Source organism: Phyllostomus discolor, chromosome 12, assembly GCF_004126475.2.
Source record: "Phyllostomus discolor isolate MPI-MPIP mPhyDis1 chromosome 12, mPhyDis1.pri.v3, whole genome shotgun sequence".
Lineage (NCBI taxonomy): Eukaryota > Metazoa > Chordata > Mammalia > Chiroptera > Phyllostomidae > Phyllostomus > Phyllostomus discolor.
Window position 1 is genome coordinate 2,403,546 of NC_040914.2, and position 27,862 is coordinate 2,431,407.

At 49.9% G+C, this 27,862-nt stretch overlaps 3 protein-coding genes across 9 annotated transcripts; all 3 read right to left on the reverse strand.

Moving 5' to 3' along the window:
- Window positions 1–3,017: 3,017 nt before the first annotated feature.
- On the reverse strand, window positions 3,018–14,317 carry FXYD5 (FXYD domain containing ion transport regulator 5). Of its 4 annotated transcripts, none has more exons than XM_036011840.1 (9): window positions 14,174–14,317; window positions 13,391–13,451; window positions 11,505–11,585; window positions 10,701–10,745; window positions 9,327–9,410; window positions 6,653–6,745; window positions 5,614–5,643; window positions 5,461–5,535; window positions 3,018–3,354 (listed from the first exon to the last, which is right to left on the reverse strand). In XM_036011840.1, the coding sequence occupies exons 1-9, from the start codon at window positions 14,300–14,302 to the stop codon at window positions 3,305–3,307; spliced, it is 648 nt and encodes a 215-aa protein (XP_035867733.1). In that variant the 5' UTR covers window positions 14,303–14,317; the 3' UTR covers window positions 3,018–3,304. The 4 variants fall into 4 exon arrangements, with proteins under 4 accessions (XP_035867733.1, XP_035867732.1, XP_035867734.1 ...); XM_036011839.1 differs by having other exon boundaries at window positions 9,327–9,413; XM_036011841.1 differs by having other exon boundaries at window positions 3,018–3,213; window positions 9,327–9,414; window positions 10,699–10,745.
- A 386-nt stretch (window positions 14,318–14,703) lies between these two features.
- FXYD7 (FXYD domain containing ion transport regulator 7) lies at window positions 14,704–23,157 on the reverse strand. Of its 2 annotated transcripts, none has more exons than XM_028529856.2 (6): window positions 22,963–23,157; window positions 18,733–18,762; window positions 17,040–17,114; window positions 16,859–16,901; window positions 16,683–16,723; window positions 14,704–15,116 (listed from the first exon to the last, which is right to left on the reverse strand). In XM_028529856.2, exons 1-6 carry the CDS (start codon window positions 22,991–22,993, stop codon window positions 15,094–15,096), a joined length of 243 nt encoding a protein of 80 aa, XP_028385657.1. In that variant the 5' UTR covers window positions 22,994–23,157; the 3' UTR covers window positions 14,704–15,093. The 2 variants fall into 2 exon arrangements, with proteins under 2 accessions (XP_028385657.1, XP_028385658.1); XM_028529857.2 differs by having other exon boundaries at window positions 16,868–16,901; window positions 22,963–23,156.
- Window positions 23,158–23,282: 125 nt separating this feature from the next.
- On the reverse strand, window positions 23,283–27,459 carry FXYD1 (FXYD domain containing ion transport regulator 1). Of its 3 annotated transcripts, none has more exons than XM_028530221.2 (7): window positions 27,315–27,459; window positions 26,135–26,199; window positions 25,613–25,645; window positions 25,046–25,120; window positions 24,680–24,716; window positions 23,765–23,814; window positions 23,283–23,584 (listed from the first exon to the last, which is right to left on the reverse strand). In XM_028530221.2, exons 2-7 carry the CDS (start codon window positions 26,193–26,195, stop codon window positions 23,562–23,564), a joined length of 279 nt encoding a protein of 92 aa, XP_028386022.1. In that variant the 5' UTR covers window positions 26,196–26,199; window positions 27,315–27,459; the 3' UTR covers window positions 23,283–23,561. The 3 variants fall into 3 exon arrangements, with proteins under 3 accessions (XP_028386022.1, XP_035867736.1, XP_028386021.1); XM_036011843.1 differs by lacking the exon at window positions 27,315–27,459 and adding an exon at window positions 26,968–27,082; XM_028530220.2 differs by lacking the exon at window positions 27,315–27,459 and adding an exon at window positions 26,597–26,702.
- Window positions 27,460–27,862: the final 403 nt, after the last annotated feature.

Below are 27,862 nucleotides of genomic sequence, written 5' to 3' on the forward strand. Positions count from 1 at the left end.
GTATTGTTCGTCTTTTTTAATTCTAGCAATTCTGTGTGTGTGGTAGAGTCTTGTTCTGGTTTTCATTTACTTTTTATTGATGACTAATGATATTGAGCATCTTTTCATGTATTTATTGGCCATTTAGATATTCTTTGTGAGTCTGTGTACATAACTTCTTCTTAATGCTCACAGGTTAGTGACTGGACACTGCAGTGGTGTGACCAAAAAACTCAGCACCTTCATAAATATACTGGCAAGCAAAAAATAGCCAATTAGGCAGAAAGATACTCTCTTTTGGCCTTCTAAATCTCATAGAGAAATCTCTACTTAGCAGAGCTGAATCTGCATCTAGAACTTCATCTTAGGGGCATCACGGAAACACAGGATTATCTTTTTTACCTCTACCCCATGGGAGATGGGGTGAGGGCTGAATGGAAGGAGTGCCAATCCGCCAATGATCCATGCAACCCACTCTGGGTCAGTATTGCCCTTCCCCTGCCCTAGCAGTGGTCAGGTGTTCTCCTGAGCTGGTGAATCCTTGAGTCCAGGCTGTGCTGCAGTGGTGGCACATGAGATGGTTTTGTGCCCCAAATAATACTGACTCACACTGAATCCCTCATGAGAGAGTATATCACTTTTGAATATCTTTTAATCCATCAAATGACATGAAGAAGGGGGGCTCTGTGTAGTAAAAATTAACCTTACCCCAAAAAGATCTTGCTTTTGCCCTTAGCTCCTGAAAGTGAGGTCCTAGAATTTCCTGCCTCTGAAGAGTGTCTTTCTTTACCTGGGGCACTTGGGCCCTCCCAAATAGTTTCTAACTGTGGGACTGATGGTGGGGTCTTTGGGTCACAGGTACCAGCTCAGTCTCCAAAGGGGTTGAAAACTAAGGTGACTGTGTGGGTGATCAGTGATGTCTTTGTGACTGAGCTCCTATAAAAGTTCTGGGCACCAAGGCTTGCAGGAGCTTATCTAGTTGGCAGTATTCATGCGTGTTGTCACACGTTGTGGCCAGAGGTAGCACTCTTCACAGGTCCACTGGGAGAAGACAACTGGAAGCTTTGTGTTTGGAACTTTCCAGGACTCTGCCCACATGTCTTTTTTTCTTGGCTAATTCTAATCTGGTTCTTTTCATTGTAATAAACTCTAACCTGAATATAATGGCTTTCCATTCATTCTATGAGTTATGAGTCCTTCCAGTGAATTATTTAATTCCAGGGTGGCCTTGGAGACAAACTCACAGTTGGTGGCACAAGTGAGAGTGGTCTTGAGCCTTCCACACTCTGCAGTGTCTTTGGGCAGACAATCGCTGGTCTCCTCCAACAGAGCAGGCAGACTCTGGTCTCCCACTCAGGGCCCTCAGCCAACAACTCAGTTTCCAGCTAGAATGCAATTAATCCTTTTTCTTGTTTGTTTTTATTGGGTTTACCTTTTTTTCTTTAAATATTTTATCTATTTTTAGAGAGAGGGGAAGGGAGGGATAGAGGGAGGAAGAGAAACATCAGTGTGTGGCTGCCTCTCGTGCACCCCCCACTTGGGACCTGGCCCACAACCCAGGCCTGTGTCCTGACTGGGAATCAAACCAGTGACCCTTTGGTTTGTAGGCTGGCACTCAACCCACTGAGCCATACCAGCTGGGGCTTATTGGGTTTATCTTAATGTCTATTTTCTATTTATATCAAGCAGTACTGGTTTACCATATGATTGTAACTTTTAAAATAAATGTATTTAAGTTTAAAGTGAATTGACCTTATATATGTGTGTGTATATGTAATATACACTATTATATACATAAGAAAGAAATTCCCTCCTGATTATTTAGACATCTGTTCTGATTAGTAGGTGGTGGGTGCCAATCAAAAATATTTTTAGTATTCTCCCTACATGCATATGTGTACCACATATAATATATATCATGTATATATTATATATTATTCATAATTTATGTATATATAATACAGACTATACTCTGCATATTTACAATACATATTACATACAATAAATGTATTTGTTTTCATTGGATTTATCTTTCTGGGTATGTTTTATTTATATAAGGCAGTGCAGGTTTTTCCATACATGATAATGTCTTTTAAAATAAATGTATTTAAGTTAATAAGGGAGTTGATTTGTTAAAATAAAAGTAAGTAATAATAATAATACAGGTAGAATGAAATTCTGGCAAAAAATTGAGAGGAGGAAATATATATTTATACTGTTTAATGAACTGATATTTTCTTTTGTATTTATTACTTCTTTTTCTTTTCCTGATGCTACTCATAGCCCACTAAACTGATTTTGTAATCCACGAATAGGCTGTGACCTGAAGTTTGTGAAATATTGTTACACAAGCACCTGTGAACAGGACCTTGTCTCTTTACTTTGGCATGATGACCCTTTAGCCTGGGTAGAGGCCTCTGCCCCAAGCCTGTGATTCAGAGGGCCTGCTCTGGCCTCTTTTGGTTGAGCCCCTCCTCAAAAGCTGCAGAACCCAAGAGCCTTCAAGAAGTGCCCACTGAAGCCTGTGCTCTTCTTAACTGTGCTCTGGGAAACTGGGACCCGGGATTCCCCACCCAAACTGCTCTGAGCCCACTCCAGGGCCATGTGGTCTTCTTGGTGGGTGGGCATTCCCTTAAATCAAGAGGTAGCCTAATCAGTGAGTTAGTGGTGTGGATAAAGGCTGGGAGTGGATAAACTCATGTGTGTGCATGTTGGAGGGATTTGGGTGTCAAGAAAAGGGGTCCACCATGGGTGTGGGACCTCCCTTGTGCTTGCCGTCCAATGTTAGGGGTGAGCTGACACTGGACACCAGCCTCTGTGCCTTTGGCAACAGGTGCAAGTTGCCACAGGCAAAATCCAGCACTGACCAGGGTCCCTGCAGCCCTTCCCCCAATCCCTCCCATTTCACCTCAGGCCAGCTGCATTCACTGTATCTCTTGCCTTGGTTTTGGATGTGTGACCCTCTCACTTCAGTTCTTCAGGAGCCTCTCCCCAGCCTCTGCCACTTTCTTCCACCCTCAGTCATGAATGATCACAGATCATGAGACAAAGATTACAGTGCTTTACTTATTTGCTGAACAGAATGGTCAGTGTAGTAGGGCAGTGCCTGGGGAGCTATACAGCCTTCAGGGCAGGCAGAGTTGGGAAGGTAGGGGGCTCAGGCCATCAGCCCTGCCTTTGGCTCCACCTGTGTCTTCCCTCTCAGGCTGGGCTTTAGTGACTATTCTGTAGGTTCTGAGAGGGGAAGGGGGAGGTGGGCATGGTGAGCTGCTGGTGGCTTGGTTTCTGGTGCCCATCAGGTCATTGGTCCCCACTTCTGATGGGCTCACCTGTTATGATTCCTGCATAATTGGGGCAACTGCCTACACTTGCCACCTGTGGATGAAGGAAATAATCCCATCATGAACTGGAAGATATGGATTTCTGTGTGTGTGTACTCTGGATGCTGAAGGACAAGGTCTATCACCTTTGCTGCTCAGGGAGCACCAAGGCAACTCTGAGCAAGGGATGAGAAGCAGATAGAAGAAGAGCCAGTGCAGGGCCCATGGAAGGATCTTCCCCCACACACAGAGGAGCACTTTGGAAACATTCCTAACTTGTGAATTATGTATTCATACCACAAATGTTTATTGTGCACCTACTATGTGCCAGACACAGGTCTAGGTACTGCGGACACAGCCAAGAACAACAGTCACTAAAAGCCTTGCTCTAATAGAGCTGACTTTCTTGTAGGGAAGACCAGCAATGAAATAAATAACTAAGTCAACTGTATGGATGGTCATAAGTCAGATGGTGGTGAGCAATATGAAGAAAAAAACAGGAAGGAGGCAGAAGACCTGGAAGAGGTTAGAGGGGGGTCACTTGGACATCTGGAGGAAGGGTATTCCAAGCAGAGTAAACAGTCAGTGCAAAGACCCTGTGGTAGGAAGGGACAGGTGGGCAGGGAGGCCAGGAGACTGGACTACAGTGAATGAGAGGGGATTTTAGAAGATGAAGGGTATTCCTGGTAAGCATCTTTGTTTCCCTGATCCCTGGCCCTTCCTGGCCTCTTTCCATAGTTATTGGCGCATGCTCACCTCAATACTGCATCTAGGGCTCCTCCCTCTACCTGTTTGTTTTTTTAAAATCATCTTTCTCATCCTCAGGAATCAGTTCCAATTTTACCTCTTTAGAGGAAGCGCCTCTCCCTGCCCCTCTCAGTCATGTCATGTGGCTTCCTTTTCCTCATGGTTACTTTATTATCTTTCTCTATATCCACTCTGCTCATTAGTCTCATTAGTGCATTTCCTGTTTGTTGTCATCCCCCTTGGAGATGTGAGCTCCCTGAGGGTGGGACCAGCATCATGGCACAGGTTGGGCACAGACTAGGTGCCCACAAATATTTGTCTTTGGAACAATTTATGGCCCCAGAACTAACACTCAGGCTCTGTCTTCACACAGACCTGAGTCCAGTCCTTTCCTGATTCTTAATGTGCTATGTGACCTTGGGAAAACCCCTCAGCTCTCTGAGCCTCACTCTTCCTATAGGGGAGAGAATAGGGCCAGACACAAAGTCAGGATCAGTAAATATATGCTGCTTGACCCCTGATTCAATGAGGTTTGAGCACGCATTAACAATCTCTTTTTATTATTGTCAGTGTTCTGCCTCCCACCTTAAGACTGAAAAGATGTGGCTGTGCCCATTTTCCAGATGGGGAAGTTGGACAAGAGAGGTATTGAAACTTGGTATAGGTTAAGCAGCTTAACTGAGAGCTTGCAAACTGGTGGCCTCCATGTTTTATTTAGTGTGCATTTTAAAAACTTTTTTAAAAATTAGTTTCTCTGCTTGTGAGTCTCCCTCTGCTCCCTTCCTGATGTGCTGCTGGGTCTTGGGAGGCTGACCTGAAAGGCTACAGTCCCAGCCCCTCACCCTCTACTTGAGCATTGGCTGGGAGGCACCAGCAGGAGAAAGGAGGGAAGGAGGGGAGAGAGGTTTATTACCTATTCAGTCCCCTCCACCCTGTGTCCTCCTGGCTGGGTTACAATGACACAGTGGCTGCAAACCTCTCTGATGGTTCCATCTTTCACCATGTCCCAGAACAGCCATTAACTCCCCTGCCACTAGTCCTGGAGGCTGCACCATCCTGTTATCCTGCTGCCACCATGTGAACAAGCCCAAGCCAATGAGGAGAAGAACTAAGTGCCTGACTGGCAGCTGACCTCAGATGTGTGAATAAATCCAGCTGCGACCAGAAGAACCACCCAGCTGAACCCAGCCTATATTTCCAAACTGCTGAACTGAGGGCTAGGTAAATGGTTGCCATTTTAAGCCACTGAATTCTGTGGTGGTTTGCATGCTATGAAACTAAGGGATATGCCTCATTTAAAATCACCTTACACAGGGGTCTTCTTGAAGCTATCCCCCCACCCCAAGTCAGAGTGTACGCTAAGGTTTCCTCCCTCCCAATCTTGGTGCCCCTCCTGCCCAACGCCCATTCTCACTGGTGAGGATGACAATGCCTGTGATGAACAGCACAGCTGCAACCAACAGCCCGTGTTTCCGGAGAGTGACCTCGTCTGCAGAGAGAAGAATGGAAAGGTATGTTGAGAAGGCCTTCACCCTTCCTCCCCCTGCATCCTCCATGGGTAACTTACCATAGGAGAAGGGGTCATCCTCACTTGAACCTATAGGGGACAGACAGGGAGCAAGTCAAAGTTCAGCAAAGGTTTGTGGAGCAAATCAGTGAATGACAGGGTCAGGGAGAAGGGACAGCTGTGTCTCAGCATTGCTGCACCTAGAAGAAAACCCAAAGTCCTCATGTGGCACATAGTCTAGCTCGACCACCTGTGACCTGCCAGACCACGCCCAGCCCAGGACCTTGGCACTGGCTGCTTCCTCCGTCCAGAGCCCTTCCCCAGATATCTTCATGGCTTTCCCTACAACCCCTCCTCAGAGGGGTCTTCCTGGCCCTTTACACAAATGCTGCCCAGTCACTCTCTCAGCTCAGCCCTGTTATATTTTTCTTGAAAGAACTTTAAAACCACATGACATATAATCAACATGGTTATTATTTATTGTTTCTCTCTCTGCACTGGAATGTCTGCTCCCTGAGGACAGATATTTTTGCTGTCTTATTCACTGCTGTGAGCCTGGCACATAGAACAGTGCCTAGCACATAGGTGGGTGCTCAATAAATACCTATTGAATGAATGAATGAATGAGACACATGGGCATATCATTTCCACCTGTTCATTGGGGTTGGCTGGTCAGGAAGTGAAGATAGAACCACAAGGAGAAGAATCATGGTGTCTCTAGAAACAGCTCCTGGTTGACCCCCAAAATGATCTCAGATGCACAACTCCAGAAGAGAGCAGAAGAGCCAGCCAGCTGAGCCCAGACTTCCAAATTGCAGGCTCAAGTTTAGCCCTCAAGAACTAAACAAATGGTTCTCATTTTGAGTTACTGAGTTTTTGAGTGGTTTGCATGCAGCATTCATTTATGTATTCATTTATCTATTCAGATATTTATTGCATGTCTACCCTCTGCACAGTACCCAACCTCTGCCAGCCTTGAAGTTACATATTCACCCAACATATGTTTACTGAGGACTATTCTGTGCTGGGCAGTATTCCAGGTGCTAGAAACACACAGTGAGCTGGAAATAGCTTGTTTCCAATCTGGGGAGTTACTGACCAGTTGTCCTGAGGGCAGGGTCTGCCTCGAAGTCCTGGTCTGGAGACTGTTTGGAGGGTGTGATGCCTTTAATGGGATCAGCAGGGTAAGTGGCTAGAGATGGTGGAGGGCAGCAGTGAGCCATGGAGGGAAACAAGGGGCATCAGTTAAGGTCTGTATTTGTGAGAAACCCCTCTCCCACATCTATACATTCAGTGGGCAGGAACAGGTGTCCCCCACTCTAAACCCTGAAGCCAGTGAGGAATGGCAGGAATGGATATATTGGAATAAGCCCACACCCCTTGGTTAAAACCAGTTGCCTCAACCTCCTGACTCATCTCCTAGGATGCTGTGGACTGACCCAGAGTCCAGGAAGTAAAGGATAATATCTTTCATAGCCAGGTTGGGCGCCTCCAGGACCCTGGCCCTGTTACAGAGCATAGAGGCACTTCTTATAAAACATTTTGAATATCACCTTTGCTCCCAGGCCAAAAATATCAGAGGGTTCCTCTCTCTGAAAAAAATCAATGCCCCCCAAGGCCTGCCCCTCTGGCACTGAGAAGTGCCTTCAGTGAAGTGGCTGTTGCTGTCTGATAGCCAATCTCAGCACCTCACCTTCAAAATATGAACCACTGGCCAAGGATTCTGACATGTTCGGGAAAGCCTTTCCCAGAGGTAGGTAAGATCCACAGCAGAAACAGAGGTGGGATTTCAGAAAATGTAGGGGATAGTCTGGGCAGCATGTGGTGCTCAGACACCCCAGCACTGAAGAGCCTGGGCTCAAATTCTAGTTCTGCCCTCTAGGGCTGTGGCCTAGGGCCAGCAGAGTAACCTCTTAGGCCTCAGCTCCTTCCCTGTAAAATGGTGTTAAGATAGTTCCCACCACATAGGGTGGTTGTGAGCGTTGAGTGAATACATGAAAACTTAGCACATTGTCCAGCACCAAGCAAACGCTCAGCTAATGTTGGCTGTTATTACCTACTTGGCAGTCACTCCTCCATTCTTTTGGGAACAGCTTTCCCTTTCTTGAGTTGGTGGGGGCCAGAGAGGTGGGGGTGCAGCTCCAGCTTCCCTAGTCTATCTTGTTCTCCTACTGTAATGCAGGCCACAAGAGGAAGCATGTGACCCAGTCTCACCTTTCCCTGGGACCTTGCAAACTCCAAGCAGGGATTCTGAGTGGAAGCTAAGTGAAGCTTGGGAAGCTCTAGCCAGCAGATGATAGGAGCCATTTCCTCACAAGATGGAAGACAAGATCCAGCGTAAGAGAAAGAAAGATGGAGGGAGAGAGGTACTGGGGGCTTTTGCGCTCAGGCTCTGGACCACTCTGAGGCTCAGCAATGCTTTTACAATTTGGCTCCATGACCTATGAGCCCAGCTGAATTTCTGTTGCATATAACAAGGAGTATGGAATAACACATAGTAAGTCATGTCAGCAAGGACTTGGAACAAGTGAATCAGAGATGTGAAGATATTTTCCCAATTGGGAATTGTGGACAGAGTTGCCCACCCCTACTCCGACTTGGGGAAGTCCCCGGGACCCTTTATTTACATCTGTCATAAAATTGTTTTAATAGACAGATTATGTCAGAATAAGGAATTTTACTGCAATCACTGGAAAATTATAACAATTATAAAAATTGCCATAGGGAAATGGCATGACCTTAGAGGTGGTGCTCCCACACAGTGCCCAGACTACACACTGTGGATGTATCTCACTCAGCCTATGAGTGGCTCAAGCTGCAGTACTTTCCAGCAGGGACTGCTCCTCAAATACGGAGCATCACACAGACATTAGAAGACACCTTCATCTAAGCTCAGCCCCATTTCCCACACTTCTGATAACATTATCTACTCACTGGTTTTAAGGAGAATCACCTCTTCCCTGACTCTTAGTGTGTGAAGTTCAGATAGGGCTGAGAGGTTTCCCAGCCTCAGGGTTGGGGGACAAGACTCAGACCTCACCAATCAGAGCAGTCATTTCCTCAGGTTGCCATTGGTCAGACATGGGCACGTGACCCCAACTGGGCCAATGAAAGTCAATTGATGCAGATGATGAGAAAGAAATCTGGCTCTAGCTGATGAGTTTGTGACCTAAACTTAGAACTCCAGGACCATCTTTGCCACCAAGAGGGGAAAAGCCACTTGAGAATGAAGACCACGAGGAGAAGGAGCAAGTCTGTCATGATGACTTGAGCTCCTTGATCCAGCCATGCCTGAACAATTTCACTTAGAGTGATCAATTCACTCTGGACTTTACAGGACATATACAGCCAATAAGACTTTCCTTTTAAGTTGCGTTTTCTGTATTTTGCAATTGAAAAGCTTCTGCTCTAACATGAAGATAGAAACATCTGCAGCCACATTTCTAGGTACCAGCCCCGTGAAGGAACCTGAACAAGAGAGGGTCCTGAGTCTATCAGATTTGGAAAATGTTGTAAACTAGATTCCCCTGTTGGGGACACTTGCTGCAAGTAAACTGTATTAAGACTCTGATAAATCTCACCCGAAGAAACATGTCTAACTTTATCTCAGAGTTTCACAAACACCTCTGGCTGTGAACCAAAAAAAATTTTTTTTGGAAGATGTATTAACAATTCCCCAAACGGGTGCTCTGAGAAACGTCCTTAGGGGAATGCTGACCTAGATAGAGAATTAAACAAAGCTTGTATGTTGCTGTTCTACTGCTCGGCTCTACCTTCCGTCCCCGGAGTTGTGGTTAGAAGCACATCCACTCCTGTCAGGTGCTGTGTCTGGGTCTTCGTCTGGGTTGCTGTTACTTCTGCTGAGGTCAGAGGAGCAGGGAGGGGGGGATAAGAAACAAGTGAATCAGCAACACACAGATCCGCAGAACAGCAAGGGGCCCTCTCCCCCAGATCCCACTGGCACAACTTGGAGATGTTCATTAGCCAAGTGGTACTGTGGGAGTGGAGTTGGAGACTCACATACTGCTGGTGGCAGGGCAAATTGGTGCAGCTTTGAAAACAAATGTTAGTGTTCATGTCCTTGACCCCATCGTGTTGTGGACAAAAGCAGGGCTGTAGAGTTAGGCTCCTGGACCCTGGTCCCAGCCATGTCACTGACATGCTATGACACCTTGGGCAAGTTACTGTGAGCTTCCATGTCCCTGTCTGTAAGGTGGGGATAATGATCATTTCTACCTCAGAGGGTTTGTGTGAGGATTGAATGAGTGATCAAGGGTAAAATATTTGGAACCAAAATGGTGTAAGCAACCAAGGTGCTCATCAAGATATGCACAGCTTCATTAACTGTGCGTGGGCACCCTGTGGAGAACACAGCACTGAAAAAAAACAAGATCAATGTCTCTGTGGGAATGTGGGAGAGCTTCCATATATTATTTCATTGGGTGGCAGGAAGCCAGCTGCAGAATGACAGTCATTTAATATCCTTAAGCTCACACGAATATACCTCCCAGTCAGCATAGTTTTTCCAGGTTACACACATGTGGTGCAGTCTCATTGGGGAACTACCCCCAACCCATTGCTAAAGTGGCAGCCTCCGAGAGATGGGGACAGAAAAGGATGAGGAATGAACAAAGGGATTTTGTCTTGCCTACCACATTTTTATTATTTATGAGGAGAATGTGTTTATGCACTACTATATCATTAAACATTAATGGAAAAAATTGAGGAGCACTTTTTGAACTATATTAGACTACAAGAAAAAGTTAAAAAGTGACTTGAAAATTCAAAAAAGGAAAAGTAAAGAAATTAAAGTAAGCAGTACATGGAGTTGGCCTGTGAGAAATTTGTGGGGTGTTTGCAAAGCTATATTCCTTGACATGGTGGTGATTATACAGGGGTTCAATTCAGAATAGTTTACTAAGTTGTACATTTATGGTTTTTGTACTTTTCTACATGCATGGTGTTTTTCACAATTCCAAAAGATTTTTTTAAAGAAGTGAGTGGAGTTGGCTGTTCCACCACAAATTAAACCAGGGGATTCAGAGCTGGGGGGCTGAATGGGCAACCAAAAGCCAAGGGTGTCTGAGGAAAAGGGGAAACAATGCCTGCCCCAGGCCCACCTGCCCCCACACCGCTGCCTCACTTACCACTAGCCTGCAGGGTTGATGTCTGGAGTTCTGGGTGAACTGTATCTGCAGTCCAGAAATAGGGAGAGAAGAGTGAAAATACTGAAGAAGGTCCATGAATGGTAGGCAGTATGAGGAGATTTCCATAGCAACTCAATTTTGATGTAATGGAAATGAGTTAATTAACCCAGCCACTTCCTCATTGCCTAAATTCAATGTTAGCATCTCCCCCTGCCTCAGGCACTGCCCTCCCACAGATGCCTATTCCCCTTCTCAGCATCCACCCACCCCTGGTAAGAGCCCCAGAACTTCCTTTGGGGAACCATCCTTTACTGACACTTGGTCTCCTTAGTTCATTGGGGCTGGCACCAGCTCTGCTGAAGGTTGAACATGAGACCCAGATCCGGCTAATCCGTTTTCTGTGCTTGTGGCCACAATGATAAGCTCACTGGTGGGCGTGTGACCTGAGCCTGGTCAATGATACTCAGTCCTGGGATATTTACTGGATTGAGGAAGGGGAAATTCTCTTTCCTTCAGATTCTTAGCAGGTAATGAAAGCCCCAGATATCTAGATACCATCTTGGTGCTATAAGAAGAGAATCTGCCTGAGAATGAAGCCAATGCAGGGAAAATAGAACCAAGAGATGAGAACAGGTTCCTGATAGCATCATTTAAGAACCTAGATCAAGCCATGCCTGAAGATCTATCCCTGAACTTTCAGTTATACAAATTCAAAAATTTCTGTTTGGTCCAGCTTGACAGATTTTTGTTGCCATTGTTACTTGCAATGACAGAAACTTACCAGACCTGTCCCTCTTCCCTCACCTGGGGTTTGAGTCATGGCATGAATGTCCTCAGTGGTTGTGACTGCAAGAGAAATAGATGTGGCCTCCTCCAATGTCTGTCCTGAGAAATCAAGAATGAGAAGCCAGGGAAGAGCCTTGGATCCCCCTCTCATCAATCTGCATCCTTGCCCTCCCTCTGAAACCTTGGGTGGTAATTCGAGGGGTCCTTCTGCTGGTGGAACAGCACACAGCTGTTTGATTGATCAGATTTGTTGGTTTCAACCCATGATCCTGGAATTGTTTTAAGAAGTTCTAATGCCCCAGCACCTTTTCTCCAGCCACCTTTCCTTGCCCATCCTTGTGGGATGGGAGATGGTTCAGCCCAGGCACTAGAGTCAGCCAGGGCCCTGATCTCAAATTCTGTTCCCAACACCTTCCTTGCTGTATCACCTAGAGCAAATAAAGACCCTATTCTGAGCCTCAGTTGCCTCAACTGCAAAGGGAGGATAATTGAATCTACTTCTGAGGGCTGTAGAGAGGGTGAAATGAGATGAAGCGGGGAAGAGTCTCCTCTACAGCTTAACATGCAGTCAATGCTGGATACAGCCACTGCCTCGCCCTGGCCCAGCCTCCATCCTCTCCCTCCTGGACACCACAGCCATTTCCTCCCTGGTCTCGTGCTGTTGTCCTTCCCCTATAGTCTGCTCCCCAGACACAGCAGAGGAGGAAGCCTGTGAACACCTGAGACAGACTGTGGCCTGACTGGCTCAGAGCCTCCCCTGGCTGTACCATTCACTTGGTAAAAGCCAAAGTCCTCACCCTGTTTATAAGTTCCCCCTTGATCTGGACCCCTGTCACCTTTCTGACTTCTCTTTTGCCCACCCTACCCCTTGTTCCCCCCAACCAAACCACCTGGCATGCCTGCTGTTCCTTACATTCACCAGACTCACTCATTCCCCAGATACCTGCTTGGTTCATTCCCTCATTTCCTTCAAGTGTCTGCCCACATGTTACCTCCTAATGAGGTCTTCTCTGACCACCCTATTTAAACAATCCTCACTCCTCTCCTCTATTTTTCTCCATAATACATATCACCATCTAACAGTCTATATAATTTACTGATGAGCTATTTATTTTCTCTCTTTCCAAAATAGAATGTGAGCTCCTATTTTTAAATATTGCTGTTTCCACAATATATGAAATTAAATCTGGCACATAGTAGCTGATCAACAAATACTTGCTGAATGCCTGAAGGAATACATGAAAATCATTTTATCTAAGAGAACTGGGACAGTCAGGGGAGAGTAAGCTCGGGTTGCAGGGACAGGCACGATGATTGGATTCCAGCCCCTTCACTCACTAGCCTCTGGCACAGGCACTTCCCTTAGTTGAGCCTGTTTCCTCGTTGTACAACAGGCAGGACAATATGTATAATACAGTAAAGCTGAACCCAAGGCCAGCTTCCGCACACTGTCATGTAGAAAGCACCTGTCAATGCCACCATAGCTATTGTCTTCAGGGAGGACTTCCCAAGCAAAGGGGAGACATCTCCAGCTCTTGGACTGGCCCTGGCTCACCCCCTTTGCCTAACTGTGCATCACCTAGGGATCCAGAGAGCTGTTCTGCTGGGACCCCAGGGTTCCTGGCTGCTGAGTAGAAAACTGACACCAATCTCCCCGCCAAATCAAACTCAGTTCTTCTTGGGAGTGAAATGGAGGCTGCTCAGCAGGACAGGCTCTGGCTAGACTTGTTGGAAGCAGCCACCCAGGTCTGCAGTGTCTGAAAATGGTGTAATATTGGCCCCTTCATCAGGACCTCCACTTCCTGGTACCAGCTCAGTCGGGGGTGGGACTGAGGACACAGGCCAGGGCACTCAGGTAGAGCTGGGGACTCTGAAGCAGGGTGGAGAAAAGGGCCAGGCCTTACCTCTGGTAATGAGAATCAGGCCAACAATGATGAGGAGGTGCAGGCGACCAGAGGGCGACATCTATGGGGAGAGCAGGACTTGAAGTCAGCCATGATGTTAGTGAGGCAGGTCCAGGTCAGCCCTCAGGGATCCTGCTGGCCCCTTCCCCACCCTGAGCAGGTATCTCTTCCTTCAAGGACCCCCTTCTAGGGCTAACAAGAGAGTCTCAGAAGTGAGGCTTCCCAGCCGCCACTCCCCTGTTCTCTCTGCAGGTCCCCAAAGAAAACAAGACATGTCAGACCAAACTGGACTTCCAGTAGCAGCCACTGTACACAGATACCCAGTGTCTGTGAGGCAGAGAAGCACTTGCCCCACCCAGACTGACCCTGATGGCCACCAAGAAGGGTTTGGGACACAAGAATAGATCCTGCGGCCTCCTCTCTTTTTCTGGGGCTGTCCCTAAGTGGAGGAGTCAGCAAGGAAGGGAAAAAGGAAAAGTGAGTAATGTGCTCCTGATCTCAGAGGAAAAAGTGACTGATGTCAGGACCTCACTGCAGGGACAATAGAACTGGATGCTGGGCAGATCTGGGAAGGAGTGGCCGTGGAGGGACAGAGGAGAGCTGGGCAGAATGAGGCAGGAGGGAGAGAAGCAGGACAGCCCACGATGTCTGTAATGCAGAGCAGGCCAGAGAAGTGAGCATGAATGGGGGCAGAGAGGATCCTCTAAGACCAGTCTTTACCCACCTGGGCTCGGGCCCTGGGCCAAGGGGAGAGAGTGGAGAAGGGTCGGAGGAGAGACTTACCTCGGAGCCGGGGTCCGAGCAGCCTCGTGGATAGAGGGCAGCTGCCGCAGCTGCGCCCAGGCAGAGGGTGTGGCCAGGAGAGCGCAGGCAGGAGGGCGGGCGGGCGGGGACCCAGACGGGCTCAGTCATTTCCTCTTGGGTTTCCTGACTTCAAGAGCCCGCGGTACGAGCAGGAGGGGGGTAGACGCCAAGAGTGATGGGGGTGCAGGGGTGAGAAGCAGGGCAGTGACCTCCACCCACATTGCCCGTTCAGGCAGGTCTTAGCTGGGTGGGTCTTCTTTGCGAAGGGGGGCGGGAGAAGGGAAAAGGGTCTATTAGGGCCTCTGGGATAGGAGAAGGAAGGGCCAGCTGGGGAGGGGTAGTTGAGGGAGGGGAAGAGAAACTCGAGGGGCTCAGAGAAAGAGGAGGAAACCACTGGAGAAGGGAAGGAGAAGGCGGGACAATTCTGGGGACTTGGTCAGAGGCCCCCAGGCTCAGTTTTGTCCCTCCCAGCCATTTCGTCCCCACAGATGAGAACACACAGACAGAACAAGGGGAAAAACCGAATGCACATTTATTTAGCTCAAGACATAAACACTGAGGGTGCAGGGGAATGGGTCTTTGGAGAGGAGACAAGGAGGTGCAGAGGGGAAGTACACGGGGGACTGTGGGGGCTGGGTGGGCGTTGGACTCCTGGACTCCAGGAACTGGAGACGTTAGTCTCTGGATCTGGGACGCAGATGGGGTCTTTGAGGGGTCATCATTGCCAAGGCCTGGGGAGGGGCAGCAGGATGCAGCGGCTCCAGCCTCGGGGTGGGTGGGGCGGCTCATTCCGGGGATTGCTCCCAGCAGCGCAAGGCTGGGATCCCCACCGCCTCCACCCGGTCCTCAGGCTCCCACACTCAGGCAAGGACAGCAGTGGAGGTGCCGGGAGGCTGGTGTTACACGCCACCACCTCCAGGGGCTGGAGAGAGAGAGAGGGAGGGAGAGGGAGCAAGAGAGAATGAGAACTAGCCTGGGTCAGCGCCTAGAGGGGTGAAAGCAACCCCCTCCCCAGAGCCAGTGAGCCTTCCATCCCCACCATGGAATACAGATCCCCAGGACTGGCACCCTTGAGTTGTCTTGCTTCTCCACTCTCTAATGTGTGATCCATATAGGGACACCTGTGTGTCTTTGTCCTGCCCGATAAGACACTGCCATAGAGAAGTACACACCTGTGAAGAGGCCGAGGCATGCTGGCCCAACCTGGGCTTTTCTGTGGCTTCCTCCTTCCAGAAAGGGAGTCTCCATCTCCCTCCCATGCCCCCCAAACTCCTCCTGCACCTCCCGTTACCCACACACAGCCTCCTGAACATTGGGACACAACAGGAACTCCCCTGTTTCCAAACCACATGGGACCATCACTCAAACAGAGTGGGTCAGAATCTTGTATGTGCTCTTAGACCCAGGCATCAGGGCCATCTTCCCCAATCATCCACAAAGTGTCCCCTTAATGCTTTTAGGTCTCATTAAAAGAACATGAAAAACACATGAAATTTCCCCCCACCAAATCCCCCCCAAATATTGAGTACCCCAAAGCCCATTTTTAAGAGACAGAGATATTCTCATCTGATTTTTTAAAGTTCCTTTTTAAAAAGTGGGGAGGGGAGGGGGAGAGAAAGCAGTTCCACTGAAAACAGGTTGAGATATTTTTACATAATTAAAATTAACACCCCCAAGGAGTCACAATCTTTCATCTACATGCTTGTCCTCATCCTACAGCTACATCTCTCTCCAACTTCCTTTACACCTTTCATCCACCTGTACCCACTCTCCCCCGCCAACACCCCCACTCCTCCTATACCCCCACTCCCCTCGGCACCCACCCCTCCTACATCCCATTCTTCTGCCACCTCCATCCCCTTCATCCTCACCCTCAATCCCTTTTTCTTTGTATCCTTTTCTTAAATTTTCTATCATTCCATCCTCGTACTTCTTACATAAATTTTTAAAATCTGTATTTTATCCATCTCTCCTTTTGTTATTTTGATACTATTATTCAGAAGCCCTTCTTCCTTCCTTCACCCCTTCCTCCCAACCCCTTCCCTTCTTCTTCCTTTTTCTCCACCATTTCATCCTAGATCTTCCAAAATGAACAATTAAGTCTGAAAGACATTCTGTCTTCCTGCTTCTCTAGTGCTCACCTCTGTCTTCATCTGACTGCAGAAAGTCCTTTTCCCATGTGGGGCTCCTCACTTCCCACGCTTATGACTTTCTACTCTGGGGAATTAGTTCATCCTTGCTTTTATAGGCTTGCGTACTTGTTTCTGGGAGGCTTAGTGGACCCTTTAGGACATTTCACATACCACTGACTTGTCATGGTTTAACATTTTTGATCTGCAGGATCTTGGCTCCTACTGAATTTCCTATGTCCATCGATGGGGTTGGTGGCCCCATTCTTAGGGATATCCAATGAAACTCCCCTTCTAATTACTCCTCTTTCTGCTCCCACCTGTCCTCCTTCCAGAACCACACACTTTCTCACCCTTACCTGAGGAGGGAAGCTCTGACTTACAGGACTTGCATGTGGGGCTATGGAAGCAAAGACGGAGAGAAAAGCATAAAGAGGCTCAATAGCAGCAGGCTTTACATAAAACACAAGGCAGGCCCTGAGCCCTTCTCTTACTGCCCCCACCCCTCTTCCCTCTCTCCCCACTGCGGCCAGACCTCTCAGACCTGGAGTCCGCCTTCCTGCACTTCACCTTCTTGCCTGTTGGGAGAGAGATAAGCAGAACAAGAAGACAGGATGTAAGGGTCTGGTGAAAAGCCAGCAGGGGAACTGTAGGTGCCTGACCCTGAGGTGGCCCTCTTTGAGGGGTTTTAGAGGCCAGAAAAGGGTCACACTTACTGATGATGATGAGGATGCCCAGCAGGAACAATATGGTAGCCAGAGTCATGCCCACAGTCTGCACAGTGTCATAGTCTGGGGAAGATAAGGGGAGACATCAAGGTGAGGGTGGCACCTTAGCTCCCCTCCACCAGCCTGGCTTCAGATACCCCAGACAGAGGTTCAAAATTCAGGGATGCTGCAGGCTGTGCTGGAGGTTCCTCCAGTGGGTTACTGTGAGGATGGATCTAGCTCCCTTTGTCCTCTCTGTCCCTTACCACCTCCTCTGGAGGTCATATATATATATGCTTCCTCCCCTGGTCCTGCCCACCATTGTTGCATGTCTGGACTACTAGGGAAGGCAGCAAGCAGCCTTCTCTATGATCTGTGTCCCTCCCCCCACCCCTCAGCCAGAGGGATCTCCTTAACACCTGAGTCAGATCAGGGTCCTCCTCAGCTCAGAGCTGTTCCTCTCCCCTCCCCGTTTTTATTGCATGCCAAGTAAAAGCCAAAGTCCTCGTCATAGCCCACAAGGCCCCATAAGATCTAGTCCCTGTTCCTTCTCAGACCTCATCCACTCTACTTCCCTTCAACCCCCGAACCCCAGGCACACTAGTCTCCCTGCTATTCCTGGACCATATCAGTCATGGTCCTACCTGAAGGCCTTTGCAAATGTGGTTCCCTTTACCTGAGAGCTCTCTCCCCAAATATCCCTCCATTACCAACTTCTGGGCTTTACAAATGTCAATAAAAACTTCTAGCTGTCCTGTTTAGAATTTCCCATCCTTTCTTCAACACTTTCTAATCTCATTCTTTTTTTTTATTTTACTATATAAGAGTTATTTGTGTCTAATTATACCATTGTAAATATTTTTTGAAATACTAATTTGTGGAGCACCACTGTGTAGCAGCAGTGGTCCAGGATTCTGCCCCCAGGGAGCTGACTTTCTTATTGTGATCAGGCAGTAAGCAAAAAATTGAGTCATGTGACCATGTATAGATGTGGTGTGGCTCCTCTTGCCTGAGATTCAGGGAGGGTCTCTTTTAGTCGAACAGTCAATATTTGATCTGAGGCCTGAAGAGGGAAAAGGAGCCTTAGCCAGCTGTGTGAAGAGCTAAAGGAGGAATATTTCTGTCAGAGGCAGAGCAAGTACAAAAGGCCTGAGGTGGGAAAACACTTGGCATATTGGAGGAACAGTATGAGTGAGCAAAGGCAGAGAGCAGGAAGGTGTTTACAGAGGGAACTGAGGCCAGGTCTGCTAAACCTGGAAGTAATTTCTTTGAGCTTGCATGTTGTAAGAATGATTTAATGGCATCATTCAAGTAAGTCTTTCCCACAACCCTCATAGGTGGGAACTATTACTTTCCCTTATTTACAGAAGGGTCTAGAAAGGCAAAGTTGCTTGCCCAAAGCCACAGAGTTAGTGAGTGAATAACCCAGGATTCAAATTAACCTGGCCTCAGAGTTGTTGCTACTCTGGTGACCCCAATGCATCAGGTCAGAGTCCTGGGGAAGCCTGAATGGGGCCCAGAGAAGGTACCCCAATCTCATTCTGCCCTCTGTGAGCCAGCTGGTATATCCACATGGTCACATGGCTAGTGGCCCAGCACATGTCAGCCACAATTGAAGCCACTTCAGCAGTGACCCATGCTGATCTGCAACCACCCCTCCATCCAGCCCCATGGTACCCTCATCACAGAAGCTGCCACTCACCATAGTAAAATGGGTCAGGTTCTTGAGGAACTGGGAAGGAAGGCAGAGAAAGAGAGAGAGGGAGAAATATTTCAACACTGGGTTTCTTAACACTTTTGAGGACCCAGGTAGGACCACTGGCCCAATTGTTTCTGTGTAGAAATCAGACAGAGAGACCTGTGGCTTTGGGTGATACAGCTTCATGGCAGAACACATGGATTGAAGCATAGGATGGATTCCAGCATCCACTTAATTCATTAGTTGGTACCTTCCCTTGTACAGTGCACAACCAACCCAACCACACATGGCAATCCTGGTCCTAGTCCCCGGTGGAGCTCTTTTGCAAATTATGGACTTATTTCCTACAAATACATAATCCCATTTGCTTATGGTGCTGGGGGTAAAGAGATTCCATTACCATCGGAGGGGCTGCTGAGTGTATTGGCTTCCCCTGAATACTCCCTAAAACCTCTCAGTCATCTGAAAGCTCTAAAAGGTAGGCACTGTAGTTACTGCTGTCACCCACCCACTTCTGCCACCAAATCCAGCACAGGGAAGCTGTCCTATAATATACCCTGTATTATGCTGTATTTTATATTATGTATTTCTAAGGCATTGCCAATTTTAAGATGTATAATTGATTTTGTAATAGCTTCCCCAGTGTGTGTGTTATGCATGAATATATATATATATGTAACTGTACCACATGAAACACACCCATCTTTTGGAAGACTCACCCCGACTTCATAAGTGTTAATGTGTGGGTAAAATATGTGTATATTTGGACTTCCTTTTCCCCATCCCATCTCCCTGTCCCAAATTATATTCCCCTTCAGGAGAGCTCAAGACATTCTTCCCTTTGAAGAACCCATCCTGGTGGCTCCCTAATTCCTCTGACACCTCTTAGTACAGCAGTCTGCCTTGTCTAGAGCAGAATTCTAGGGCACCATTAGGGGAGGAGTACCAGTGATGCCAGCTGTTGGCATTAGTGTCCTTCCCCCTCCAGGCTCAGGGAGACATGGCTGCCTTGAGTGGGGAGGACAGGGAGGGGACATGTGACTAATTCTGGCCAATGAATTCTGAGCAGAAATGCCATCCTCACTTTCACACTGGAGCATTTAAGAGCCCATACAAGAGCTCCCTTTTGACTTTGGCCTGGTGACATAAATGTTCAAGGTGGCAATTGCTCCAGTTTTCTTTGGTGAATAGAGATCCTCAGCTGACCTGTGATAGTATAATTGAGTATAGTATAAGTGAGAAATAAATCTTGGTTGTCAGAAGCCACTGAGATTTTTGGTGCTATATGTTACCCCAGCATGCTCTAGCCTAAACTGACTGATACAGGTGGCACCTAGGCAAGATCGTGAATAGGACTGACTCACACAGTGTGTAAGTTCACCCTTCTCCGATCTCTGTCCAGTCTTTAAAAAGGAAGTGTTAGGTAGGTGCTGTGTCTTTAACACCTTCCAATGCTATTAATCTCCCCCTTTCCCCAAGAAAACACAGGTCTTGGATTCAGAGACTTCAGCAGGCAACAATATCTAGGTAAAATTTTGTGACATTATTTGGTTTTCTCCTTTATTTATTCTCTATCCAGCACATGCCAGGCTCTCTTCTAAGCACTTTACAGATATTTACATTTAATTTTCACAGCAGCTCTCTGACGTAGGTGCCATCTTCATCCTCATTCCACAGAAGAGGAACACTAACACCCAGAAAAGTGAAGTCATTCATTTATGATCATTTTATACTTGCCTTCAATTTAAGGCAAAAAATTAATAATCCTTATTTTTCCATTTGTGGTGGTAATATAACATAAAGCTAATTAAGTTTTGTAAAACTTAATCATTTGAAGAAAGAAATATTAAATAAATAGCAGTGTAGGGAACATTTGGATAGAGCAAAAATCATGAAGGTTGTTCTCAAAAATGTCAAGATGCAAAAACAGTATTTTAGAGTCATCTGTGCTCTGTCTTAGCTCCTCCACCAGATAGGGAATACATTTGTCTGACTCATCTCTGTTGTTAATCCTGGAATTTATAAGTTTCTTACAGCAGTTAGGAAGGAAGGAAGGAAGGAAGGAAGGAAGGAAGGAAGGAAGGAAGGAAGGAAGGAAGAAGGAAGGGAGGGCAGGCTCCTTCTGGGCTGCAGGAGACTGCATCAGAGGTGGAGCAGTTGGATTATCCTACTTTTGTCTCTTGTGTTTCCATACACCCTTCCTAACCCAAACCTTCAGAAGCCCACTGGGTGAGTGCTTGTCCCAGAATCCTCTTTTGTTCCTCCCTGGCTCTTCTGTGCTCCATGTAGAAGTTCTTCTGGTCCCTGATGCCCCAGCAATCTGGGTCCTGAGGGCGAGGCTGGGCTAAGGGTGGAGCCGTGAGGCAGGAGAAGAAATGTGCACCACTCTTGGCCAAGTGCCAAAGACAGGAGGAAGGAGGTGGTTGCTATGGCAACTGGGGCATCTTGAGAGAGGTGAAGGGTTCTGGTACCCCAGGCTTGGGGGGTGGGGGTGGTTGTTCCTGTAGGAAGCTTAAGGGTTGGGTTTCTAACTCCGGGCCAACCTCAACTCTCTCTGCTCCCTTTGTACCTTCCTTTATTTCCCGCGCAGGGCTGGCTTCTGGCCAAGCTGAGGATCCTTCTCAGGGATAGGGACCCAGGCCCAGTGGAGCTCCTGCATTCCCTGTTTGCCCCCTAACTCTCCCTCCTGCTCCGTGACGGGTTGGGGACTTTTCTCTTACCCCTCTCCCCTCCAACAGCCCATTATTTAGTTTCCTTAAGCAGTTTGCAAGGCACAGCATGCTTTCCTCCCTTCCGGATTTCCCAAGACCTGTGGTCCCGTCTCACGCTGTAACTGGGGAAAAGGCGCGGGGGAGCGCGGAGCTGAGGCATCTGTCCTCCCACCTCTGCCTGCCTGCTGTCGTTGATCCTGCTAACCATCTCCACAAAAAGAAGTCCTGGGCTCCCGCCAGGCCTGCTGGCTCAGCCCTGCCCCCTCTCCCTAGGGTGGCTTCCAGCCTCTGCAGCCCCCCCACCCCCGCCCTGCTTCGAATTCTGCAGATATGGCTTAGTGCAGCAGCCCCTGCCTGCCGGGAAAGGGGGCAGGGAAGGAAAGGTTGGAGTGGAGTGGGGTTTCCTCAGCATTGATAGCCTATCCCCTGGCCCCACTTTCCATGTTGGAAACCCTTTCCCTGCCCTCTACCCTCAATTAAACCAATCTTCCCCTTGCTCCTCTGAAGAAGCTGGTTCAGGAAAGGAGGCTCTTAGGGGAAAGAGCCTGTTTAAGTGGGTGCATATAACTGGGTTAATGGGTGTGAAATGTAAATTGCTGTGGCTGGATGGGGGTGGAGAGGAGCATCTGTGTGCACCCAAGTGCACCTCCCTGTCCAGACAACACCCCTGAATGAGGACTGGAAAGGAGGGTCTTGTCACCCATTCCTGCCCTTGGGGGCTCACTGCAGTGGTTCAGGCCCCACCCTGTGCTGCCCCTCCTCCTCTCTCTGTTCCTCTCTGGCGCTTTGGGTCTATCTCTGTCCTGCTCTTTCTCTATGCCTCCCTCTCCAGTTACCTCAGTCACTGTCTCTGGTTTTTTCTCTTTCTCTGCCTCTCCCCTTCAACCTCCCTGAATCTCTTTGAGTCTCCTATCTTTCTTTCTGGGTCTCCTGTCTTTTTTGATCTCTTGCAGGCTCTCTCAGTCTCCTATACTCCTTTCTGTCTCCCCCTCTTTCTGTCTTGCTCTCACTTCCTCCATCTGCCTGTCTTTCCCTTTCTCTCCCCTTTTCCGCTGAACCTGTCAGGAATTTCAGGAAACACCCAACATAAGAGCTACCGTTGGAAAAAAGAGGGATATGGACCCCCTTCCCTTACCCACCTCAGGGACCCTGAATGGGCGGGAACCTCTGTGGCTGCAGACCCACTGGTCCTCAACCTCAAAGTCCATCTCTTCGCGTCCACTACCATCGCTGTGCTGTACAGGACCAACCACCCGGTTGCCATAGCTACCGGTCCGAGCATCCTTTCTCTTGGGACTGAGCTCTCCGACCGCCAGTCCCACGCAGGAACGACACCAGCAGGAGATGGTGTACAAGAAGCCCAGAGGGGCTCCAAGGACTGCAGGGGCCTCCGCCCATGGGAGGAACGGACATCCTCTTCCCCACGCCCCTCCCTTTCCAGTATTGATATCTCCCCAGCTCCTCTCTCTGAAGCTCTAAGATCCCGGAGCCCCCCTGCACCCCCTCCCCAGGCGACGCTCACCCTTCGTGGGGGCCTGGGTTGGGGTCGCCATGCCGCGCTGGAGCAAGGGGTGGCTGGATACCGAAGCGTTGAAGGCGCGGCTGCAGCAGCTGGAAGCTGGACGGACCGAGGTCTGGGGGAGATCGGGGAGCCCTGGTGTTGGGGGAGACCGTAGCCAATGGGGGCCCAGAGAGCCCGCCCCCGTCCAGGCCACCCCCGCCCCCGCCCCCGCCCACTGCCGACGTCCCCGCCCCTTCCCCAAGAGTGGGGGCGCCCCCTGCCGGGTCCAAGGGGGTGTCTTCCCAGGTGTTCGCGCAGAGGGACTGACATCCACAAAATGCTGTCAGGAGAGGAAAGCACGTTTTATTGAAGTTTGGGAGGCAGAGAGGGGTCGGTGGGGACTGGGCTGGGGAAGAGGGCAGTCCAGATGGCAGCGGGTGCGCAGGTGGCGGGTGGGAGGCGTCAGGCGCCAGGGGAATCCTGTGAGGGTGGAAAGGATGAGAGGCAGGAGAGCCGCCCAGCCCTCCTACCCCAGCCCTCGACCCCTCCTCTTCTCCCCTCCCTTCCTCAGCCTGCTCAGAGCTGTAGGGCGCTGCTGGGCTCCATCGCGCCAGGTGTTTCTACCGCCTGCGGGTGGACAGACCTGAGGGGGATACAGAGAGGTCGGGTGTCAGAAGGGGTACCCTGGTTCCTGTAGAGGGTGGGGAGCGGCAAGGGACCGTCCGGCTTGAGTTCAAGCCCTCCACACGCCCAGAGAGGGCCAGGAACCGGGATCTTGGAACCCACTCTCACCCCCAAACACCCGAAATCTTCCCAAACTCACGGCGGATGGAGCTGCGGAAAGTTCCCTCCTCTTCATCAGGTTCCCCAGTCCTGGGGATAGAGGGGCAGAGGGATTGGGAATGGGAAAGGAGAGGAGTAGCCGCTCCCAGAAACCCCCTAACGCAGACCTCATTTCACAGACGGGTGTGCCCTGAGGGCGAGGTGGGCAAGGAGCTCTGCCGGAACATCAGGGGAACCCAGCAGCCCTTTCAGTGTGTGACAGAAGCGCTTCCTGAGGGCACCCGGGAGTACCTCCCGGAGTGCTGCGGAAGGGACTGGGGGTTTGGGGGGAGGAACGACCAAAGCTGACTGGAGAGGCAGATGACCTCGAGATGGCCTCATCTTCTAGATGAGTGATCTTGGGCAAGTGATTTTACCTCTCTGTGCCTCGGTTTCATCTGTGAAATGAGGTTAATAACAGCGTCTACCTCAGGGACGTGGTGTGAAGGGTATCCGGCAATTGGGACATGCCCAATAAATATTAGCTATTATTTACTATAACATCTATAATTGTTTTAACACAAAAAAGGTACTTATACATTGTCTGGGCCTTAAATTTTTAATTTAAAGATGAATCAAAGGCCTAGCAAAAAGACTGAGTTCAACTGGGCCACTCGAGTGCTGATCTCATTTCGCCGTGGCTCCTTCACAGGACTCATCAAGCTTTATGATTTCATATTTGCGGAGCAGTTGGAGCCTACGGCCGCCTCCACTGGGCTGGGAGCTCAGCCGGTCAGAGAGGGCTGTTAATTCATTGCTTGGTCCCAGGACTCGCCTGGGGCTTGGCACGTAGTAGGTGCTTAATACAAATTTGCTGAAGGGTCGGGCTCTGCACGCCGGTAGGGTGGACTGCAGGCGTCACCCTCAGAGCCCTGCAGAGCGGGAGTAGGCGAATGAGTGCTGGGAGGCCGCTTACCTCTGCTGCTGGTTGAATTTGCACCGACACCTTCTGCCTGTGAGTAGGTAGTGGGGGGGAAACAGAGCTGAGAGCCCGTTCTAGGCCGTCACAGAGAGGCGCCCTAGCTCCAGCGATTGCTCGGGAGGGGCGGAACCGCGGGGGGGGGGGGGGGGGGGGGGGGGGGGGGGGGGGTGACGAGGGCGGGAATAGGAGCAGGGCAGAATGGGGCGGGGCTGGGCGGGGCAAGAACTGGGCGCGCGCGCAGAGGGTGGGAACTGGGAGGGGTTGGAGGCGGGGCAGTGAGGGGCGGGGCGGGGAGGGGAGGAGGCGGTGCTTAGGTGCAAACTGGCAAAAGCAGGGCTTGCAGGCAGTGGGGGTGCTCACTGAGAATGATGAGAATTCCCAAAATAAAGAGAATCCCGGCGATGATAAGGCCTCCAATCCGCAGCGAATGATAGTCTATTGGCAGCAGGGAGGAGGGTGAGGGCAGGGAGGGGAGGAGGAAAGGAGAGGAGAAGGGCAGAATGGGACGGGACGGGGGTGGCGAGGAGGAAGGATGGGCAGGAGGAGAGGAGAAAGAAGATCAATCAGAGGAAGGAACAGACAGGGGAAGAAGGAGGAGATGGACCAGGGAGATGAGAGTGAAGGAAGGGGAGGAGGTGGGCAGTACAGGGAGGACGGAGGATAAAAGAGAGCAGAGAAGGATGATGGCGAGGATGAGGGGGACAGGGAAGGGAGAAAGGGCAGGAAGTAGCAGAGGATGGGCCATGAGATACTGAGAGGTAAAAGGCAAAAGAGAGAATCAGAGAGACAGAGAGAGATCAAAGCGAGACATACAGAAAGAGGCAGAGAGAATCAGAGGAGAGAGAGAGAGGGAGAGAATGAGGACAAGACAGGCAAACCCAGCCCCTAACCCCAATTCCCAAACATAGATGCCCCTCCCTCCCTCACCGTAGGTGAATGGGTCATGTTCCTGTGGAGCTTCTGGAAAGAGAAAGAGAGACCAGGGGTTGGATGCTTCCTGAGACCCTGGGATCCTGGGATCCTGGACAGGGATGAGCATAAAGAGACCCTTTGGGGGGCTCTGCCATCCAGGGCTGAGAATTGAGGGACAGTTGGACCCTGAGCAGGCTACCCACCCTCTGTTGGGTCTTAGCTACCCCTTCTGCACTGTCCTGGGTGCGGTGGGGGGCATCTAACTGTCCCAGCTCCCCATCTCATTACAGGTTGCCTGTCATTCCATCATTCTGGGGAAGCCAGCCACCATTATACCCTTTGCCCAACCTGGGCATCCTCTCCACTCCCCCAAATACTAATCTGTTACTAGACCCCATGTCAGAACCCCCATTTTTCTTGGTGCCCCAACTGACTCAGTTTAGGCTAGAGTCTCCAACTTGATTCTCTTTCAGGGTTTTCCTGACTCCTGCCACCCTTGGGTCTGAGGTGGGTAGTGGGCTGTCTACCCAGACTTACCTGCACTAGTCATCGCAAGGAGACCCACACAAAGAACCAAGATGTGGTCGAGAGATGCCATTATCCTGGGGGACACCAAGGATGAGAAAATGTATACCCTCATCCAGCCACCCACCCACCATTGTTGCCTGAACCCAAGGGGTTAAGTCAGAGAGAGTTGAGACTTAATTCCAAAAGCCTTGCCATCCACCCTGAGTAACAAGGGCACCCCCTCCTTCATGGGGCACAGTGTCACCAAATCAACCCACACACTGGGGGTCACATGGCAGCAGGGATAGGGGTGAGATACACATAGCCCACAGGGATCTCTTGCAGGCCTGGGCCTCCCCACAGAAGGCCACAGATTCCCCACACCAGCACTAGTGGAGATCAGGAGACCTCACCCTACCCACATGAACAGGCAGATTCACTGCAAGGGACAAGACAAGCAGGACATGCCCAAGGGCCCACCTGCCCACACACCACAGCCTCACTGTGTCTGAAATATCCCAGCTCTCCTGCTCTGGCCGCTGACAGCCACTCTGCCTGACCCTGGGTATAAATATCTCCCACTTCACTCTGGAGGAATTTGTCTTGCACAGGCCACCATGGCAACAGCCTTCCTTCCCCTCCTCGGGGTCACGGACAACCCTGCTAGGGAAAAGGCCACCCCTTCTTCTCCTCTTCTGGAAACAATGAGAAGAAGGAAAAATATTCCCTCCACCCACCCCTGGGCAACATCTTTCACAATCGGACAACACCAGGCAAGTGACATGAGATAAAAGACAGATGCCAGGGGCAAGGACACACATACGCACACATGTGTGCATGCTCACACACACACAAATACTCACACAGTGGGGCTGAAATGGAGCCCATTCCCCACTTATGATTAGAGTAGGACATGGGGTGGAGACACAGTCAGGCATACATAACCGCTCAACTAGGCCTCCAGTGCCCCCAAACAGTGACGCAACATGTGACTGTCCACAACCCACACCCAGCCACGGGACAGCAGCAGGGAAGAGAGAAGTTACACCCACACTTCCACCCCTTGGGGAACCCCAATGTCTCCACCATACTCCCTTCCTCTTGGGTCTGGCCTGCCTGGGAAGACAGGGCTGGCCTCTCCTGCTCCCAAAATAGGCTGCCCAGCCAGACGAAGGGTGAGGCTGAGAGGGGAGGGGTGGGGGATGCTCACCCCAATCAGGCTGTCCCCTGATGTAATCAGGCCCCCAAGTCCGGCTGTGACTAGGAGAGCACTTTGGACCCCCTGGCCCAGAGCTGGATGCACCGCCCCCAGCGGTCGTCCCTCCCAGCCCCACCCCAGCCATGCCCTCCCCAACCAGCAGCTGTAACTGGAGCTGGTGCTGGAGGGGGGCCAGGAGGCGGCCCCCAGCCCAGACCGCCCTGGCCCGCTAGGTTAACTCTCTCCGCTCAGATGTAGGAACAGTAGATAGCCACATGGGGAAAGCTGGAAAAAGGAGGTGCTGGCAAAGAGGACTGAATTGCAGACACACACACACACACACACACACACACGCACATGCCTTGGGCCCGCCTCAGAGAGCTTCTAAGCTGAGCTATGAGGTGTTAGTGATATTCTGTACTGCTCCCTGGAAATTGAGTTCAGGCAGGGCCTAAGGACACCTAGACTGAGTGTTGAGGAGCCCACTGACCCCTGACCCCAGTGTTCTTCGGAGCCCTGGTCAGCAAGCACCACAAGGCTGTTTGGGAGACATTTCAGTG